Raw genomic sequence first — 22,141 nt, 5'->3', positions numbered from 1 at the left:
CTTTCCTCTGTCTTTAAAGGTCTTTGTTCTGCTTTATCAGTCATTGGTTTTAGCAGCAGTCCAACTTCAGTAGATTAAAGAGGGCTACTCATATTTTTCTTACAGACACACACACACACACACACACACACACACACACACACACACACACACACACACACACACACACACACACACACGTTATCATCCTCCTGCGGACCTTAATGAGGCTGCTGGCATTTAGGGAATTTGCTGAGGTCACCAGAGACCCTAAAGCGGTACATTTGAAAGTGCATTTGACTGTGTGTGTGTGTGTGTGTGTGTGTGTGTGTGTGTGTGTGTGTGTGTGTGTGTGTGTGTGTGTGTGTGTGTGTGTGTGTGTGTGTGTGTGTGTGTGTGTGTGTGTGTGTGTGTGTGTGTGTTAGAGTAGTGCGACAGAGGAAGGAAAGAGTTGACAGAGACAGATGTAAGAGATAATCATCCTCCCTCCACCCTTCTCTCCTTGTGCTCTTGTTACTCTCCTTGTGTTTTGTTTTAGTTAATATTTAACATTTTTGGCATTTTCCGATTCTTATCCAGGGACGCCTACAGTGAATAGACAGGTTGTGATGTAGTGACGTGCTAACTGGCATTTTGGCAGGACACATAGCTCTAGGTGCTCAAAATCCCCCTTTTAAGTGTATTTTTCTGTTTTTTTTACATACAGGAAATCCTGCGCACTGACTCAATGTTTATCTCTAGTGGTTTAGTAGCATTATGGCTCTTGCACAGTCCTGCAGCAATACGACATGTCATATTTAGCCTTATATTTTACAAACACACACACACACACACACACACACATTCTTTACATGTTCACTCACTGAAATACACAAACTTGCCCCAGTATAAATACACAAACTCATGGATGTAGGCACACAAATTCACAAATGCATACTTTCACGAGCAGCATTTTCTCAAAACTTGTTGTATTGGTTACAAATCAAAGGAAAAGTCATTGATGGTTGTGTAGAGAGACATTTTGCTCCGAACTCTCCCTGTATTGGCATGGCTATAAAGGTGTAAACACATACAGTACAGTAATTTGCATGATTATGGACACTCTCCTTAACATATAGCACACATGTACAGTCCACGCAAATTCAGACATCTACTCTCACACACATACTAGCAACAACTGATTTAAAATGCCATCAAAACATCCTTGCTTTAAAGGGGTGAGCGAGGGACAACTAGACAGAGAGAGAATATGTGCAGGCAGATGAAATAAGCTCAAACAGGACTGTCAGATAGGCAGGCTTAGCCTCGGGACAGACAGGAAACTTCATGTCTCTTTCTGCTCATCTTTTGATCATCCCACCCTTGCTGATCTTTAACTACCTTGCTATTCGTCAGTTTCCTGATATTTATTCACACTTTTTCCTTTTCTTTTCTCTCAGACGAGCCCTGAATATGCTTACTCTGCTGAGTTTATTTCTCTTCTAGGCTGTCTTTCTTGCACACTCAAATGCACACACCCACACATCAACACATGCATTAACTCAGAGCTTTGTGTCTGTCTCTATTAAACCAGTCATTCTTTTAACTTTTAAAGTAGAATATTCCCTGTGGAGTGAATTATATAGAGCAAGGCAGTCCGAAAGAGATTAATAAAAAACAGCACAAAAGAGGAACTGATAAGAAAAAAATAAGAGCACAAATGAGTCATCCTTTCCTTCCATTCCTTCCTCACATTTCTTTATTTTTGCTTCTAACCATTCATCCAACCCAAATCAGCTCATCGATAGATTACCGCACATCAAATCAGCCTTTGAAACGCCACACTGCACAACACTGCATCGCATATCTAGCCAACTGTGCCACATCTAGTGATGTCCCATCATGTCACAAAACCTCACATCACAACACAAGCACATCATCTCACATCAAACGACACCTCGGTGCATCACACTATGCCACATCATACCCCACCCCAACCCTTTCACACCAGGACTTGTCACCCTCTCCACCATGCTGGGCTTTATCACACCCTTTCCACATCTCGGTGCAAAATAACATCACATTACACCTGCAACTGGTAGTTATTTCCATTATCAGTTATCATTTGTTTATCAAGTTTGCTATAAAATGTCAGTGTTGTTTTGTCTGTGATTAAATCCAAAATCTAATGGTATTTAACTTTCAGTATAAATATAAACACAGCGCAGTTTCTCAAAAAATCACACCCTGATGCCTCAAAAATAGATGCCTACTTGTCAGACTAAGAAAACGGTATGCTTTGATGGGTCTTCTGTCTTCTTTCTCTACTTTCCTGTGGTGGGGTCATCCGCAGCGTATCTCCCCTCTTTTACCCACATCTCTGTAAACCTCAGAGCACGGAAGGAGGCAACCTCTGGTCCATTTACTGAATCATCATGTAGCCTTGACGCAGTGTTTTCCCTGTTGTCACTCGATCGCTGACAGTGAAAGTCCATGTCTGATTTTAATGTTGTTTGCACTCTGTGATTGTTTTCACATGCAGCCCTTTACTTAGATTTTTTTTAATAGTTTCTTTTAAATTTTAGATATTTTATGTGGGTGAAGCAGCATAGATCACTCTAAAGGGGAAACATTTGTGTCCACACCAGGGATAAAAAAAAATAACCCTGTAGAGGCAGAAACATATAGACCAAAGGGGGGGAAATCCCCACTACCCCCCCCCCCCCCCCCCCCCCCCCCCCCCCCCCGGCAATTCACACCCTGATTGTAAATCAGATAACAGTAGAAAATCGTTGCATCCTGTGAATTTTTAGCATTTTTTTTACTTGGTACCTGACTTCACTTCAACAATTAATAATTCATCAATCAATTCTCATTAGCTATAGACAAAGTCAAACAACAGGAAGGTGCTTCCAACACATTGACAAAGATGATGCTGGCACCACATCTTAATGAACATGTACTCTCCAGTAGGCTGGGATTAGCGATGGAAGGAAAGAAAGGAACCAGGGTGAAATTAAGAATTCTTTAAATAAATCTGTTATCATGTGTATGTGACGTTGCATGGTGACTTCTAGATTTAGGTAGTCAATAACCACACTACTTTTTTTGGATGAATGTTGGAAGACATGCCATGCTCAACTACCTTCAAAGCAAAAAGGAAAACCAGCTTGTCCAAGCCACTTTGCTTTCTCTTCACTCCCCCCTTTTACATATTTTTCTCTGTCAACGTCTAAATCGGATCAACTGAACTCTGTAAGCTGCTTAAAACAGCGAAAGAATTCACTGGCACCTTGGCTTGATGAGCACAACGGGTAGTAGGGTGGCTTAGCCTTTCTGAGGATTATGGGAAGAATTTGAATTTCTCAGCCTTCTTAAACATCCGCCAGACCGCAGCTGGGGTGATGACTTTTCAGGACTTCAGGAAAAAAGAGAGAAATGTTGTATATTCATTTGCTGCTCAGGGTTTGACTGATTAATCCGGTTTTTACCAAATCCCTCCAACAGAAAAGCTGAACTTTAACAGACTGAGAACAGAGTGAGAATGAAAGGGAGACAAGGATGTGTGGAGTGAGACCTGCACTCTGTCATTTATAGAGATAAAAGATATCCCAGAGACCCAAAGACTTCACAAAGCTACAAAAAATAGCTGATTTGAGTTTTTTATTTCTAGTCATCTATTCATTCATAATATATATTTAAAATGTTATGTTATGTTACTTATATAATTTATATATTTTGGGTGAATAATACAGTATAGTTTACCAGATGTTTTTGTAATGCGTTCATCTTTTGCTACCACTGAGAATATTTTTCACAAAACTGGCCCTCATTAATTATGAGAACCTTAGAAAAAATTAGCCATGCTTATTGTATTTCCTCCTGTTGTTTTTTTATATTTCCTTTTCCTTAAATCCATATGCATAAAAATTATGACAAGTGACAGCAAACTGCACTTCCTGCATAATAGACATAGTACATCTTTTTTGGAGTGGACAACAAGGCAAAAGATAAGACGCTTTACTGGGTCACAAATGAATACAGCTTCACCTGACTGTTAATGTGTTACTGTTTTCATAGAGACAGCTCTACAAAAGACTTCCATGAAGGAGCCAGATATGTATATGAGAGAAAAACACAGTAGCATATAAATACACATAATTAAAGGAAGAGAACTAGAGGTTGTTGATGCATCTCCCCTAAGAGGAGGAGCCTGTTGCAGTTACAACAGGTAGGTTGTCAGGTAGTTTTTACCTCAGGGGGTCCTGAGGCAGAAAACTATTGGACAGTATATTCAGGCATCATCCAGGGCAGCCATGAAGTTGCTTTCACTTCACTTTAATGGTTTTTACCGTTGGAACGATGTGCAGTTGTGAACAACAAGTCACTGTGGTTGATCTGACAACTTCCTTCCTTTCTCTCTTAACCTCAAACATACACAAAGACACACAGTATAGATGTGTAAACAAGCATTTTAAACAAACCGTTATCTTTATTTTTTATGAACAGCAGGAAACTGAAAAAAGAGCCTTGAGACTGCTCTGAGTGAGGCAAAGAGACAGGCACAAATGAGACCGAGAGAGACGGAAATATTTACTCAGTGGAAAGGAAGAAAAAGCAAAATCATCCTACTCCTTTGTCATATGCTTCTAGCGTTACAGAGAGGGAGAGAGAGAGACAAACAGGTGTGTTGTACTGCCCTTTCGTTCCCCGCGCCCCTCCTCCTCTCAGTGGGCGGGGCTCAGCTCCTGAGGGACTCTTGTAAGCAGTCAGTTGCCTTCTCCACTCTCTGAGAGAAACAAAACCTGCCAGCTACACTCCTCTCCTTTCCGTCTCCTTCTTCTTTCTCGTTCTTCTTCATCCTCTCCTCCTCCTTGCTGCTGGGAATAATCAGTAGTCAAGATGATGCAGGAGGTGTCCATCATGGTGGCATACGACGCTCATGTAGTTGACCGGCCGGGTGAGGAGGACACCCTGGTTCGCTTGGTTGCCCACTCCAGACCTCTCAGAACTCCCAGATCGGTGGTAGGTCTGTTCTGCAGTCATATTGTTTCTTTTTCCTTTTTGTCTCGTTTTTTGTTTTTGTTTCTCCTTTCATCTACCCTTGACTCACTGGTTGTATGCTTTTTTTTTTATTCTGATGGAAGATATTCCCAACTATTTCTCTCTGTTTTTAGAGAAAAAAAAATGGGGAAAGAGGAATTCACCTGCTCCTGTCTTTTCTTTTTTCATCAGATGTTGCTCGTCAGTTGTCATTTTAATGCTGTTTATTCTCTAGCTTTATCTTTTATCACTTTTTCTATTCTGGTATAGTAGTAACCAGTATCAACTTGTTCATAAACAGAAGTGGAAAATGTAAAATGTGCAGAAACTACATGTATTCTTCCATGTGGTAGATGTTGTGAGTTCATGTGTGAATGTGTAGGTGTGTGTTGTTTTCCTACTGAAAGTATGTTGGTTGTTTGTGGTTGCAGAGCTTTGTCAGTCAGTTTAGACACAGATGTAGTTGGTGGCTGTCAGTTTGTTTCAATTACTGATATAAATTTGGAGTCAGTGGAGACCTTGTGTGTGGGGGTGTGTATGTGTTTTTTCCTCACATGGGTAATTGAATTCCATGGCCTAGTTTTTGCAGCAATGTCCGGCTTTGGCTTTGTCCTGATTTCAATATTCAAAGTCTTTTAGACTACTACCTCATGTAAGAGTCGATCAAACTTCATAACTACACACACACACACACACACACACACTGACACACACATTTTCTTTCTGGTAAGATAATACCCAGTATGGCACTACAGCCCGTGATCCCAGTCGGGAGGTTTGGGACCAATTCCATTTTCTGCTGCAGGGATTCAGGTCAGAAATCTAAAAGTGGGCCTGGTACCATTTCCTGAAGCACCAGGCGTCTTTAATCCTATTTCAGTATCAGTGTGGCCCTTCTGTCTGTAAACTGGCCTTTAACATTTCACACTGAAAGCAAGCATGAGGTTTGGTTTTGCACTGGCTGGTCGGAGCCCTGAAACTGAAGTTGTGTGTGTCTGTGTCTGTCAGTAACCATGTGTGCTGCTGAAGTGGCCTTGAGCAAGACGCTGAGCCTTGTACATGCTCAATGGTTATAACTCAGCAGAGCAGGCCCAGCTCTGTTCCTGGAATTTCAGGAATATCACTGAATGAGATTTGATATGTATTTTTTATACAAAAATAGTCGGAGACTTTGACAAATTCACAGGGAAATTCTGTATTTATTAGGGAGTTTGACACATGAATTACTTCCCTGGAATACTGTTGACTTTTATTGTAATGTTAGTGACATGGGAATTGTAACTTTTTTTTATAAATTAGTGACTCTGGATGAAGATATCAGCAACATGATGAAAACGAAATATTAATTTTAAAAGCAGCAGTCTCTGTGCAGGCAGGGAAAGTCAGGGAATTGGCTCAATTATCAGAGGAAGTCAGGGAACAGAGGGAATTTTGTAATTGTGCATAGTATATATTCCAACATGTTTCATATATTCATTGCATAAGATCTCTTTCAACCCAACGGTAGTGAAAACCAGACTGAAAAACATCAACAAATTAAGGGTGATGTTGGGTGATAGAGATCCAATGTGATTATAGTTGTAGTGGTTCTGTAAGTTTGAGTAAAGGCCTTGCCTCTTAAGGTAGGCACAGTATTAGGTTGCATTTCATTACAGAGTCACACTGTAGTGTTTGTGTGTTTTAAGGGTGTTGGAGAGCAGCAGGTTGCATAATCAGTAGCTAGACTTCAGCTTGTCTATCGGTGACTCCTGATTTAATGTGTCATTCAAAGAGAGAACTTAAGTTTTACCAGCTCGTTTGTAATTACATACATACAAAAAGGAACACGTGTTCTTTCTTACTGAATTTCTATATTTTATAACAGTAATGATTTGTAGACTCAGGAGACCCAGTTTTAACCCCTCAACATACTGAAATGTCACTGAATCTCTACCAGCTGATGTTCTCCATTTGACCCTGATCTTTAAAATCTGCTCTTCTCAGCAAATAAGGGTTTAGTATAGTGATTACTTAGTATACACATTTATTCAGTTTAACTAATTCACATTCAAAATAATAGTAGCGAAGAACATTGTTCTAATATTGAGGCAGTGACAAATATAAACAAAATCATGACTGTAGGAGTCAATGTAGCATAAAATGGCATAACATACAGCAAAGAAGAAGAAAGAAACACTGACATCACATCAGAAAACAGCATCAAGACCACAGTCCTGAAATGATTTGCATAGTAATTTCCACCTAGTACAAACAACTTGACAGTTTTCTCAAAACTTAACTTAATGTGTAAGTGTAGAATAAAAATCCCACATCCTGGCAGTTTGTTGCTGTTAGCCTGCAGAAATATGTGTCACATCATCGCATTACATACAGGAAGCTTGGAACATATGACAAAAAGTGGTAGTTTTTTGTAGTTGGTAGGAGAAGGCTTACAGGCATTAAATGAGTATGTGAGAGGAGGTGAAAGAACAAGAGAGAGGTGGGTTTTTCGGGACGCGTGGGTTTGTTGGACTCTCAGAATCAAAACAGCAAATGTGGAGGTGTATAAAATCTTACAAAACTCACACGTCATTCTGTCCCTCCCTCTTCTCTGTCTCCAAAGCATACAACTTGGACTGTGCTATGTGTGCAGATTTTACACAAGTGGGCTAAGAAGAAAGTTCGTCCTTCTTAATATAGTTCTGTTATGTTGCATATTGCTCAGAAAATGGAGTAAAATAATTTACAAAGGCAACTTTGATCAAATGGTTGTGAAAGAGCTGCTTTTGTAGTCTTATTGCACTTTGTGAAACATGAGCTTTGTAAATCTAAGGTTGGATTAATGTATTGGACCATAAAAGAATTGCTCATATTGAACAACCCCACTAAATCAGTTATTTTTTTACACACATTTGACAATTTGTTGATGTTGCAGGTGAAAATCCTCTTATCCAATATCAACTTTTAGGAATTAAAAAGGTTCACTTTTACAGAACAACAGGTCACTTCCTCAATCGACACGTGAGAATAAAACATGATAACGAATGAAACTGGATTTAATTGTAGATCAATGGCATCCCAAACACCTCACACCACCATGAGTGTGTAAGTGTCACAGTTGGTCCCTGCAGGGGAACACCACGTTCAGTTTGTCTGAATTGTTATGTTACAATAAAATGATTCTTAACTATACGGAGACCAAGCTCCTCTTTCTTCCCACACAGATAACAATAGAATGGGTCCGAATTCTGTTATCTGCTGAAGGATTGTGTGTCAGATAGATTGCAGTGTGACATTCATTCTCCTCATGTGTCGTAAAGGTCACCACACAGGTCAGTAGTGAGGACAGGTAATGAATAGTCTAAATAGCTGGTTTTATTGCCCTCAGCTAGTTTTATTGATGTGGGAAATCTGCTGTAAAGTCCTCAGATTTCTGACATGTTATAGGGACATTTTATTTACTTAGTTTCCTGGTGTTGCGTCATTTGTAAAAAGGACATTTCTGTTCCTGGGTGTGGTCAAAATATTGTGAAATGCTGTATATTTCAAGCCCCTTCTTTACAAGGCTTATAAATGATGAACAAATCACACTGATGGACTAGAAAATAGCTTAATGTCTATTGGTGGAAAACTGGCAGAAAGAGAGGAGAAAATGCACTAATCACAGTAGCATTGTAAATAATGGTTATTGTAGTGTTAGTTATAAAGTGATCAAATGTCAACACACCAGATTGAAGTAGACTGCGAAGAAGTAAATGAATTTAACTCAAAGTTAGAAATGAAGTACATTTACTGATTTTGAAGAACACTCTTAGTCTTACAGTAGCAACATTTGAGATATAGAGGACAATATGAGTAAATGCTACACTAAAGCTTAAAATAATCCTCTCTGACATTTCCTATTAAATAAAATAAATGTACAGTGTGCTCTCCTCCTCTGACTGCACTGAAACAGCAACTTGCACCTAGCTCATGAAGGCTTTTGTACTCGCTGTTCTAAACTCTGACGCCTCATTAAACCTTTCTTCCACACAACTGTAGGCTTATTTAAAAATAGCTTGAATACTTGGATACCTGAAAATATTCTTTGTATCACTGTCACTCAGTTTACTTTCTATCTCTCATGGATGAAGAAATATACAGCTCAGGTGCTAGACTCGATAATCAATAAGGGACACATACAGACATGACCACACAAACACACACACACAGACACAGCAGTCTCAGAGGAGTCATGTGACAGAGATTGACCTGGAATCCCCAGCCGCAAAGGTGGGTGCTATGGCAACGCTGTTTCCACACAAGAGAGATAACATTACCACCCACCTGAAGCAGACAAGCACACATACACCAATCAATATGAATTGGTCATCAGTGTTGTCTCATGTTAGACACCATTCATGCATTGAAAATGAAAAGAAAATGAGCAAATTTACTTACTTGTTTACAATCAACTCTAATAATGTAGCAGATTTTGACCATATAAATTACAAGAACATTTACATATAATTCCGTTTTTTACTCAATTTCACAAATATCGAAACTAACATTTAACCACACTAAAATAGATTAATAACTTTTGTTTCATATTTAAAGACTTGTTTCTCAATATGAACATAATGGCAGCCTTTAAGCTCTGTGTTTAATACTGACACTGTGAGATTGCAATGGTTGCAAAATAGTGAGGTACTTATCTGGATAGCTTTCATTAAGTAATCACCATCAACAAAGTTAGCACAATTTTTGTAGCTTGGAGTTCGAACTGCAAGTTTCTGATATCTTAATGGCCGCTGGCTCATTTACAGTCAAATGTACTGTCTGTTTTATGTGCATACTGTATGTGGTAATAGCACATGTAGAGAACAACATACGGACACATGTTCTGGTCGTAAACCTTGACAGAGCAGAATGTGCAAGAGTGGAGAATGGAAACTGTGCAGCACAAACCACAATGCCACTAAATGTCAGCAGTACGTTTTGACCTGGTGTTAAAAGGATATTGGTGTATGTCTTGGCTCTTTGCGGTGACCCTGTCATGCTTTCAGTTTTTTTTTAATGTTGATGATTTCAAAAGTGAAGCTTATTCTACTGCTCAGATCAACATTAAGTAAAATCCTGCAGCATCTAAACACATCTTTGACATACCCTAATAAAAAAGGCACTGTGGTATGAGTAATAGGTGGATACTGTTCTTTGAAACCCTATTAAAGGATTCTTGATCTTGACACCCCCACCTGGCAAAATGTGAATTTTCAAACATCTCATTCTGATCAAATCTTTTGAAAATATAGGAGCTTCACATATCACTGTGTTAAAAGCAAAATGGTGCTTTGAGTGCAAATCCTTTATCTTGTCTCCAAATAAATACACATTTCCTCTTCCTCACAAACCATTGCCATGACACTTTATGAGGCAACTTTGTGTAAATGAAGTTTACAGTAACATAATACATTTACTGGTGTTTTCAGGTTCCAACCAAAAAGCTGAAGAAGTTTGAGAAGGAATATCAGACACTGAGAGAGAGCCAGCTACAACAAGAAGACCCCATCGATCGATACCAGGTAGGACACACAGATATCTTATTGCTTCCTTTTTGTTACATTTATTACTACTGGTACATTGTTTTACTAATCCTACCAGGTGGTGAAGTTATTTACGCCCATCCTGTGTTTTATACAGGCTATACATGCAGTGTATTTATCTCTTTTCTCCCTTAGGATTTAAATGAATAACGTCTCAGATAGTGTTCAGTCATACAAATGGTGAGAAAATGCTTGCCTCTTTCATGTATTTTAAAGTATGTGATGAAAGAGCTGTCCTTTTGTTGCAGGGACGGCATAACATTTGTTATACAGGCTTCTTTTAAGTAGCTGAATTAAAATTAGCCATGTTTCTAAGATTAGAAATTCAGCTCTGTTTTGTCAAACTGTGCTTTTGTTAATATTTGTGCCTTTTTAACAACACTGACTTTTATCATAATTGGCCGCAAACATCCATCAAATTTATTTTTGGATGAAACTGCAGGGGTGTTGTCAGGGAGTTTTATAGCTGCAGTGACTTTACTTTGCCTGATTTTTCAAAAACATAAAAAAGGAGAGGAGAGGCAGATATTAAGATATTCAGACACAAGCTGTCAACAGACAGCATCTCTTCCTTTCATTTGTTCTGTGTTACAGTTTTTTCCCGTTCCTCTTGTTCTAAATATGTCATTCTTGTTTTTCGCAAATCCACTCATGGCAGAATAGATTTTTTTTTTATTTGTCTTTGAAATTTGGAAGCTAAGATAGAAACTCACATTAGCAGGGCCATTCAATGTAATTTATTTTGTGTGCAGATTATGCATGTAAGTGGATAGATAATGGATAGATTCTTAAGAGAAGGTTTTGTACTATTTCTTCAACAAGAAGTTTTGAAGTAAACAAGTTTTAAAATAACGGCGGAGTCCATCCTTTTTGTTGCTTCTAGTCAAATAGGTTACAAATGTGTCAGAGCTCCCAGAACATTTGTTTCCTACAGTAGCAAGCAAATCACTACATATCCAACCACTTCAGCAGAGAGGAACACTATTACTGTGTGATTCTCAACATACTCAAATGCTGATGCTGATATATATAACTGTGCTGCTTGTTTGTTAGGCAGAAACTGGTGTGATTATCTTCTTTTCCATTTGTGCAAAACCTTTTTTACACCATCAGGGGAAACCAACACATTATGATATCCTGTAAAAGAAAGTCTTCATCAGGATGTGTAGAGGTTACACTGATTGTGTCGTATGACAACTACCTACAGTAATATCGTCTACAGATACAAAGCTAATTGTGACTGTGAAGGACAGGGAAGTCTGCTGCTGAATTGGTTGGTTGTTTCTCCAGTTTCTTTGCAGCTACTTGCTTGAATCACAATTCAAGCCTCATCTTCATAACGTATTAATGATGTCAACATCTCACACTTAGTTTGCTGTGTTGTTGTTCCCAATTGAACAAACTCAAAAAACGTATGGTGGTCAAGCTAAAATCAGGATAGAATTTCTTAGTTTATAAAAATTCTCTAAATATTTTGCCACCATTGGCTTGTTTCCTTGGAAAAGTCAGAAGGGTCAGGTATAAACAACAAGAAATCTGCCTTCTTCCCACTAAACACAGCAGTGAATTTAGTAAAACTCTGATGGCCTTACTTGCTTACTCACACATCACAAAAAAGGCAATGCTGAGAGGAGAAAATCTAATATTCATATCAAAACAAGAATAAAACAAATATTTATATTAAATATTGTGTATATGGAAACCAGAATTTGAACAGCCACAAAAACTTGAAACTCAAGAAAAAAAGCACCAGAATTACATGCTGTTTTTCCTGAAGGCACATATAAGCGAATGCTGATGTAAACAGCAGTACTGTACTGTATACTGTAATCTGCTGCTTCTGGAGGGAAGGAAGGAAGGAAGGAAGACTTTTAACGTAGATAAGATGTTGGATCAGAGCCACCTCCTCTGCAGCCAGTGGAAAGACTTACAGAGCAAGACAAAGCAGGAATGTTCCTGTTGGTACATTAGCACATGGTTAAACTTATCACTTCTTATTGAGGGTATGCAGTCAAGGACTTTAGATACTTCATGCTTACCGTAATTCAACATTTCAACATTTTTAAAAGGTTTTATACTCCAGGTTTCGGTATGTATATCTTTGAGTCGCACTGTTTGGGGCGTGTATGTATTTGTGTGTCTCATTTGCTTTATACGTGTAAAATCAATGTGTGAGTTGTTGTGCCAGTGGTTCTTTTTTTAATTTAGCTGTTTTCAATGCCCATCTTTATACATAATTAAAAGTACCATTTAATAAACCATTTTATACAAAGAAAGTCTGAAGAGCGTGAGGGGGAGAGGGTGAGGTTAGGAAGTGTCCGACGGAGAAGGGAAACTCCTGTTTGGATCATGTGTTAAACTTTAGTCTGTGCTGCTGCAGCTCGATATGAAGACGTTGTGACTCTGGACAGCAGCACGGTAAGCTGCCTCTGGACCAGCTAAGATTTTAAGACATTTTGCACACATGCTTATGTTTATGGTATTAAGTAAAAGTTAAATCTTTGATCTTTGTGTTCCTTTTTCTGGTTGATCTGAGTTCGAGGTGTTCACTGAGGTAGTTGTGTTGGCAATGTCTTTAAAAGTTGAGGAATTTCTCATTTTTATTAGTTTAAAACATGATGTATGGGCAGCTGCACCAGAGAAGACCCTCCCAGTCAAGATGATGTAGGTCTTCTCTCTGTTCGCTCAAATTAAAGTCATTACTTACTGTAGCTGCTCACAGGAAGTGATTAACTTAATCAAAAGAGATGGGTCTTCAAAACCGCAGTGAACGAGTGCTGGATGCATATTTTCCCATCATCTAATTGGTATCCTTTGGTAGATTATAAAGCATCACAGAGTAATAGAGCTGTGCCAGTGTACTGACGATACCTTATAGATTGTGGTCATTCTAGGTATTGAAATTACCTTTATTGTAAAATATTTATAGCTGTTTAGATCTGCTGATGTGAAACTAAAAGGACAACACTCGTTTTTTGTTGTGAACTGGAGCCATAGTATCAGCAGTCTGTGTATAGATGTTCAGATGGTTGTGTATTAGTACTTCGTAATATGTTGTTTTGTACTATCAGTATAAATGTGCTCGAGTAATTAAGCTTAAATATACAGTTTATTTATGCTATTTATGCATGTGTGTGTGTGTGTGTGTGTGTGTGTGTGTGTGTGTGTGTGTGTGTGTGTGTGTGTGTGTGTGTGTGTGTGTGTGTGTGTGTGTGTGTGTGTGTGTGTGTGTGTGTGTGTGTTTTGGTGTGTACGGTTAATTGAGGGTAACATCGTTGTAAAAGTGACAGGATATCAGGGTCAGACGACCTCTCGTAACCTGTTTTGTCCCATTAAGGCATTTCCATCATGTGAGAGTGTTTACAGGCAGACCGGTAGTCATGAGACTCCACTAATGGTCTACAATGGGGACTTTAAGATGTGGGGAGGCATGAGGGAAGCTTATATTAGATCTTAAAAGCAGCATCAATGAATTCAAGTAATCACTATGTAGAAGCTAAATGTTGACATTACATTCCTGATACAAAAGCATCATTTTGTTGTGTGATTAAGAAAAGACTTCTCGGATATTCTTGATTTGACTGTGCCCTTTAATCAAAAGGAGGCAGATCCTTTGACTTGTTTGGTTGACATCACAGACACTAATAGCCTCCGCCATTGTTTGTGTGTGTTTGCAGAGGGAGAATCGTCGTCTTCAAGAGGCCAGTATGCGACTGGAACAGGAGAACGATGACTTGGCCCATGAACTGGTCACCAGTAAGATTGCCCTTCGGAATGACCTTGACCAGGTAATAACAACTCCGAAGGATGTTGTCAAACCTACTGTGTACTCTACTTACATAGGACAATGTAATTGTTTAGTTGGGTTGTGTTCACATGTGTCCCCTCTGCCACCATATCTTGTGCTCTACGTATTGCACAAATGGAAGCAGCTTAAATACACTTTGAATATTTCTTTTGATTTTTGATTTGGTAATCACAAAGAGATAGAGATCTGTTTTGAAGTGAGACTTGACTACAGCAGAAGAAAAAAGACACACAACAAACATAAGCACATACAAACACATAAATATAAGCAGCATTCTGATGATTTCATCCAGAAACTTTTGGAGCAGAACAATTTCATAAATTGAGATAATTAATAACCCCATATCAGCATAAACAGACAAACGCAGCTGTCAGCGGAAAAGCATTTCCAAGCATCTTCTAGGTTATGCAACTATCTGCCTCAACAGCTATTGTTGAAGTGCTCATAAGCATTTCTCTGAACAACCCGCCACACCACAGGAGGGCTGTGGCTGTGGCTGTGGCTGTATTAAACAGTTCTTAGTATGAATCTGCTGTACTGGCGCATTAAGTGAACATTACATACTAAATCTGTGCAGTTGAAAACATGTTTGTGTACTCTGGTTGGGTAAAAAAGCCACTGTGGTAGAGTCACAGATTTGGTATGTAATTAATTGTCTGTGTGTGTGTGTGTGTGTGTGTGTGTGTGTGTGTGTGTGTGTGTGTGTGTGTGTGTGTGTGTGTGTGTGTGTGTGTGTGTGTGTGTGTGTGTGTGTGTGTGTGTGTGTGTGTGTTTGTGTGTTTGTGTGTGTACGTGCACTCAGGCAGAAGACAAGGCAGATGTTTTGAACAAAGAGCTGCTGAGCACCAAGCAACGTCTGGTGGAGACAGAGGAGGAAAAGAGACGACAGGAGGAGGAGACGGCTCAGGTAACATCTGCCCTCGTTTTTGTCCAGCTCATTAAGCTTGTTAAACTCACTCCTAACAAGCTGCATGCCTCACTGGTCAATAGGCTCAAAGACTTTGGTTATTGTATTATGATAAATAATTTTTTTAAATATACATGTTTTATGAGGTAACACAGTAAATGTCTCCTGTAAAGTTGGTGTAATGGCTTCACTTGTGTTTAGATTTACTTAGAACTTCACTGAAAGGCACAATAAGTAATTAATGACTATAATAAGTTTCAGTCAATGACAAATGAAAATGCAACAATATCAGTGGGTGAATTGTAATGGCTATAAGTCACCTTGTCACAACAGATGACGTATGCTAGCTAATTAGAGCAGAGGTCCAATAGAGTTGTTGAGAAAACTGGTCATCTATTCAACATTGTAAATTATTCTCAACAGTTATGTAATTGGCATTGATCAACAGTTCAATCAAACCCACTCTGAAAAAACATGGCCACTATATTTTACCATTTGAAGCAAGAAAAATCTGCATTTGTAGAACTTACATTTTTCTATAACATAACCTGATTTACAGAAGGGGTCATTTATAAATGAATCTATGATGTGGGAATACTTTGGGGTTTCCTGTGTACATGTACTATGTAAGTTTGAGTTTTACATAGTTGCTATTGATTGTCATAGTGGCCAATACCGATAAAGTTACTGTTTATGAACTTTTACAGAGAGATTAATGCAGTATAGTAGTAAACCACAGTTACATGTTAATTTAAAAATCCTGCACAGCGGAAATGTGACTTAGCAATGCTATTTTATCACCCTGACATTTTCATCTGCATATACAGCGTGTTACAGTGTTTCATCATCTCACTTTATCAGCTCATCCTCAGTAATGCAGGATTTTATAATTTTGTCATCTTATTCTGTACCCACCAGCTGAAGGAAGTGTTCAGGAGGGAACTGGAGAAAGCAGAGTTGGAGATCAAGAAAACCACAGCGATCATAGCTGAATACAAACAGGTTGGACCATTTTGATAACTTCAGACCATCAGTTACATTTGAAATTTAAACTAAAAAATCCAGTGGCAAACACCTGTTCTATCTTATATTTTATAGTTTAAATGTGGCATCCCTTACAGTATCTAACCTGCCTTCCTCTCTGTGTTTCAGATCTGTTCCCAGCTGAGCACCAGGCTGGAAAAACAGCAGGCAGCCACAAAAGAAGAGCTGGACATTGTCAGGGTGAGATTATATGCACTCACAAGCTACTCTAGAGGGCAGAAGATATAAATCAGGAGGCTTTCAAATACTCCACTAAAGCCACAATACGTTGCATCAGAGCAACAAAGGATTTTCTGTCTTTTAGTTATAATACTGCTCACATTACAATTACAGACAGACAAGCCCAGGTTGGTATATTATCACACCCATAACGAGTCTGATTGCACAAATAATTCCACACTGCTTGTTTAGCCCTTTGCAAACATGCAAAGTTGCTCTTTGTGGGTGTGGCAGTGTATCTGTTTAAACCTGGCTAATGATTAGGACATTTTTATTTCCTTCTTAATGTGATGTGTTACAGCTACAAACACACTGAACAGTGTACAGATGTTGTAGTGGGATTGGAATCATTCTAAAGTATACAGGATATAAATATATGTAAATGAGCAATGTACTGGTATTTAAATTGCAATGATAAACTACAATAAACTCATGAGCACTGGCACAAGATGGAATCTGATAGGACAAGAAAAAAAACAAATTCAGAGATCAACATTGTTGTAACTTTTTTATATAACCACTAAATTGTGCAATGATTGACTGCTGTAGCTTGTTAGCTATGGCTGAGCTCTGCTGAGCTTTTGTGGCATTCAACAAGGATTGTTTGGCTGTAGCTGGGGGGGTGGGGTCGTGCATCCAGTATGATGAAATGTATGAAGTGTGAAAATTAAACTTCCCCTTAAGCAATAAGTCTATGGAAAGAATATTTTGAAAAGTTCATTTTAAGGTGCCTATTTGTGAGGGCTTGGGCTCAAGGCAAATGTCAAAATCAAAGGACAAGATGGATCCCACATGCTGAAAATATATGTCCAGTGTCTTCATCAGGGCATAATACCTACACAAAGATGGATAAATTAGTTTTTACATCAGGGCTTAGAGTTTGCAATTGACCTTTTTTCGCAATCCAGAACATTATTTTTACCAAATATGTAAGAGTAATGTGTTCTGCCGGATGAGAAGTGTTGTTGTTGTTAACATGTGAATGTACTTGCAAGAATGCATATTTTACCTGAACTCACATCATCTGTACAGTGTATGTTCACCCACCTGAGTCCTCTAACATTATGTGTATTTTGGTGCGCCCGTGTAGAGTAAAGTAATGGGCTGTGAGCACTGTAGAGACCTGTTCAGCACCCTTGGGACCCTCCAGACATCGTCACCTGGCAGGGACAAAACAGCATCGGGGCCGCTGGACGAGGAGAAGGATGGACTGAAGGAACAGCTGAGGCATCTGGAGCTAGAGCTGGCACAGACCAAACTGCAGCTGGTGGAGGCCAAATGCCGCATCCAGGTCAGCAGCAGCAGCAAGAGGGGGGGACAATGATATCAATAACCATCAGCTGCTGAAGGGAAAAAGTTTCTCTGTGCTCGTCTTAAACCTGAGTCTAAGAAGAGCATGATTTGTGACATCACAACTAGTTTAGAGCTGATTGTGCCCCAGTTTGCCATTGATACAGGTGTGATGTAGGAACTTGAAGTGCCCAAACACTGAGAATAGACTTTATAGTGACATAGCATCTTGTATTTGGCTGTTACATTTGTGTAATTATAAATAATTTAATATATATAATTTGTGGATTTTTCAGTGAGGAAGAAGATATAGATTGTGGGTCAGGATTACATTTGCTAAAATACACAGGAACATGACACAGAACAGTGTGTTTGATAGACTTACAAGAGAGAACATTAACTGTCCAAGTTTGACACAAAGTGCTTTCCTCGTCCTTGCTCATCCTCATTACTCCTCTTTGCTCCTCTTGTTGCTCTGCAGGAGCTTGAGCACCAGCGGGGAGTCCTGATGAACGAGATCCAGGCAGCCAAGAACTCATGGTTCAGCAAGACTTTGGGATCCCTGAAGAGCTCTTCCTCCTCTTCCTCCAGCTCCATGTCTCAGACTCCCTCATCTCCAAAGGAAGGCCCTGCCTAGAGTAACCCACCCTCCCCGTCTCTCCCCCCGTGGGATGCACACTAGAGCTGAGGAACACATGTTGAAGAAACAAGCAGTGGAGAATGCAGTATTCCTTTTCCAGCCGGTGGCAAAGTGGAGCTACCTGGCTTCCTGGACTGTGAATAGCTGAAAAATTGAGGCAAGAAACTGGACTGTTGGACTGTTAAAGTGAACTAGAAAGTATCTATTGACCTTCTGTGCTTCACAGGTGATGAGACAGGTGAGTCTGCAAGTTAATTTAGAGTTCAGTGGTCATTGCTGACACTGTTTTGTTGAGTTACATCTCTAAAAACTCATGAAAAGAAAGCTGAATTAACACATAATGTTCCTTCTCAAGGTCAAGAATTTAGCTCCACCTTGTGGCCAGTCGTTGCTACTGCAGAATTATAGCAATTTATCTGCATAAAATAGGTTGCTGAGAATTTAACCTGCATTCAGTCTTACAACTAGATGATGGTGAAACAGCCACGTCACAGTGGTATTATAAGTTTACTGCTTAAAAATATAGTGATATGGCTCAGCAAAGCCACAGCACTCTGAAAAGGAATACTGCATTGAATCTTAAACCAGAACAACACGAAAGTTGTATTTCTTTATAGTAATATAACGTAAACAATGTTGTCATATAAATATGTATAACTAATTATTGATTTTTTTATTAATCTTGTACAGTTCTTTAAGAGAAGTCAAAAAACAAGGAAAAGGTTCTTTGTTAAATTTTTTTTCTACTGTTCGGAATTTGAATGTCATCTCTCTAGATGTTGACGTAAGCACAGTGTGTGGTCTGGTCGAGTCCAAACGCTGAAGAGCCAAAAAGTGACAAATCTGCAGAAATCTCAATGGTAGTTAAAGGCCCTACTGATTCAAGCTGTGTAATATTACTCTAAAATTCACCAACTTGATTTTTCTTCTTAATTTCCAATTCCAGCTCTTGCCTGTAAGTATTTAACTGGCATTTCTGTTCTATGTTTATGTCACTGGATACCGATTGTGAAATGTTTGGTTAGCTATGATCACAACAGAAATGGGCTCTCTGTTCCCTTTCTGTGTTGGTTCCGTCCTTTTTATATTTTTAATGATTCAGTTTAATTCATAGTCAACACAATATTCACAGTTTGTGTAACAGATGAGACACATTGGTAGTGATGCAGAGCTGATAATGAGAAGTCACTAAAAATGTTTTTAAAAAATACACAGCTGCACGTTGACACTGGTTACATGTGTTTAGTTTTAAAATGTGTTAAATCTGCCCCTTTTATGCTCATTTGTTTTAAGTTTGATCTAGCAGTGCAGGTTTCTCTCTGTAACTGCGTAGTTTTAAGACATCGGGGCTGGTGTTACACATTTTCTGCTGTTCATTCTTCGAAAGATTTTCAAAGCTGCGACCACAGAGCCAGATAACACTGTCAACATGAAGAAACTGAGTGTATCAGTCTGCATTATGTGATGTTTTGTGTCTTGCCAATCTGATGTTCTGCACCTCTTTATACTGTTAGTGTCATCTAAAACTCACTGTAGATACCAAAGTCAGCACATTGAATCAGTCTATTATACCTTTATAATACAGTGAAGGCTTGAAACTATGTCGTGTTTATGTCCAATATAGTTGCCAAACAGTCATAAGGCCATTTGCACAGCTGTGCCAACAGGTTAAAGGAATTTAGTCTTTTGTCAGTTTAGCCTTTTAGGCATGACAACATACTCTGGATATCAACATTTCTTCATTTTCAGCACTATTGCTCAGTGCAAACATTTTACTATAAACTCAATTGAATGATAGCAGTCAACTAGAAAGAAATCCTAAATGATGTGCAGGTAAATCTGGCAGTTTTCATCAGGAAATAAGTCAAATTCATGAACATTTGCCAGGTTTCCATATCACTTTAAGTTAAATGTGATTTGTTTTCTATAGGAATGGAGGCTGTGAGTAAGATGAACAGCAGAAAATGACTTTAAAGATCAACCAACCACCATGAGCTACTGATTTATAAAGTAAAGGAAAAACTACTAACATTTGATACGTATTAGCTGCAGTTCAGGCGCAAACAGGCCTGCTTTACTGACACTGGTATCAGCCTTTGGACTCTGACCAAGCCCATGTGTAATTGTTTGCGTGTGTTTGGATGTATGTATGTACGTGTGTTCTGCACTGTAACTCAAGTGGTTGAAGTTGAAATGGTTTCTTCTTCACGTGGCTGCCTTTTCTGTTGATGACTGAAGCCGTTGACTGGTTGAAATATCAGAGAGCGTCAGCTGTGCTACTACAGCCTCGCTGAGAGGGCGACCTCCATTCTGCTCCGTCCACACTGGTCTTCCTCTGTGCTCCCAATGACCTGAACCAACCTCACCAATGACCATGTCATCTGATCTTCAACAAAGATCTTCTGATGACCATTTTTCAGCAGTGCCCTTCACACAATTCCACTCAGAGCTTCCTAGTACATCCACCATCTTCTGCTGGTGGCCACTGAACAGTTCAACAGGAGAAAATTCAAAAACATCATGGAAAGGGAGAAAAAAGAAGTTGACAGGCTGAATAAGTTTGATAAGTGTGTTTTGTATTTCCAGGACATTCCTTCTTCATTATTTTGCATCATTCTTGTCAGTCACATCTGTGACAGTTACTAAATCGTACAAGCAGTGTCATGTAAACTGTGGCCAAGCTGGAGAGAGCTCCTTGTCTTTTATGTGCACTAACAACATTGATATTTTAAACACTATTTCAAGATGTGTGTTTGTTTAAAAGTTATCCTGAGCACAGACCATGATTATTTTTTAACTGATGATTATTGTTGCAGAGAGGACAGCTGCCAATTTATTATCCACTCTAATTCAGTTAATTTCAATGCAAAAGCAGACGGTGAGTCAGATTAGAGGTGTGATGTGTGTTGTGTTGTTAACAGTTTGTTGTAATATCACAGTCCAGTTACACAGAGGAAGTGCTCCTCTACTGGTCCGACTCCAGAACTGTTTGCTGTACAGTAACTGTACTGTAACTGTCTGACCTGCATTAATAAATTTCAGTTCTTCTGTTCATTTATGCACTTTGATTTTTTATTTAATAGCTGAATACTAAATGGATTTACTCCATTTAGGGGTTTTCAAGGGTCTTAATCATAGGAAGATTTTTTTTAAGTTTCCAGATTCTCACAACATCCAGTCTAGCCAGCAGAAGCATTTTATTGTCATTGAAACAACACAAAGCACAAGCTGAATGTAAATAACTTGCAAGATAACATATATTTGATTATAACATCTGAATAACTGGAAATCTGTTTTTCCGGCAGCAAAAAAACAACAAATGCCATAAAAACAAACTATTACAAGAAAATTATATGAAAAGAAAAGTGCTGGACTTTCTTAACCAAACCAAAATGGAGAATTTTTTTCTTTGCACATTTCCTGAATCACGTTTAGTTTGTACATTAATTCACATTTAATTTGTATTATATTTAAGAAAATTAAGAAAAACAACCCAGAAATGTTAAGAAACTTGAAAGGTATGTGGCAGTACAGTTAATGCATACAACTTCATAACACAATGTAATAACAATACTGAAAGAGAACATTATTACAGGGGAAATGAAAAATGTATGCACAGCTCTCTATGCAGATGAGAGCTAATAAACATAACTATGACCACAGCCTCAATC

General features: G+C 38.7%; 1 protein-coding gene across 3 annotated transcripts in view; it reads left to right on the top strand.

Moving 5' to 3' along the window:
• Positions 1–21,524, top strand: part of rabgap1l (RAB GTPase activating protein 1-like) — a 119,944-nt gene extending 98,420 nt beyond the window's left edge. For 2 of the 3 annotated variants that reach the window (XM_062423863.1, XM_062423864.1), the window contains exons 20-26: positions 10,449–10,541; positions 14,240–14,350; positions 15,173–15,277; positions 16,196–16,279; positions 16,430–16,501; positions 17,631–17,831; positions 18,312–21,524. In XM_062423863.1, the coding sequence (XP_062279847.1) occupies positions 10,449–10,541; positions 14,240–14,350; positions 15,173–15,277; positions 16,196–16,279; positions 16,430–16,501; positions 17,631–17,831; positions 18,312–18,467 (822 nt within the window). In that variant the 3' untranslated portion in view covers positions 18,468–21,524. Of the gene's footprint in view, positions 1–4,422; positions 4,984–10,448; positions 10,542–14,239; positions 14,351–15,172; positions 15,278–16,195; positions 16,280–16,429; positions 16,502–17,630; positions 17,832–18,311 lie in introns of those variants that run through there. The other variant, XM_062423865.1, reaches the window with a different exon arrangement.
• Positions 21,525–22,141: the final 617 nt, after the last annotated feature.

Source organism: Scomber scombrus, chromosome 8 (assembly GCF_963691925.1).
Source record: "Scomber scombrus chromosome 8, fScoSco1.1, whole genome shotgun sequence".
NCBI lineage: Eukaryota > Metazoa > Chordata > Actinopteri > Scombriformes > Scombridae > Scomber > Scomber scombrus.
Note: the sequence above shows the minus strand (reverse complement) of the source record. Positions and strands in the feature narration are given on the sequence as shown.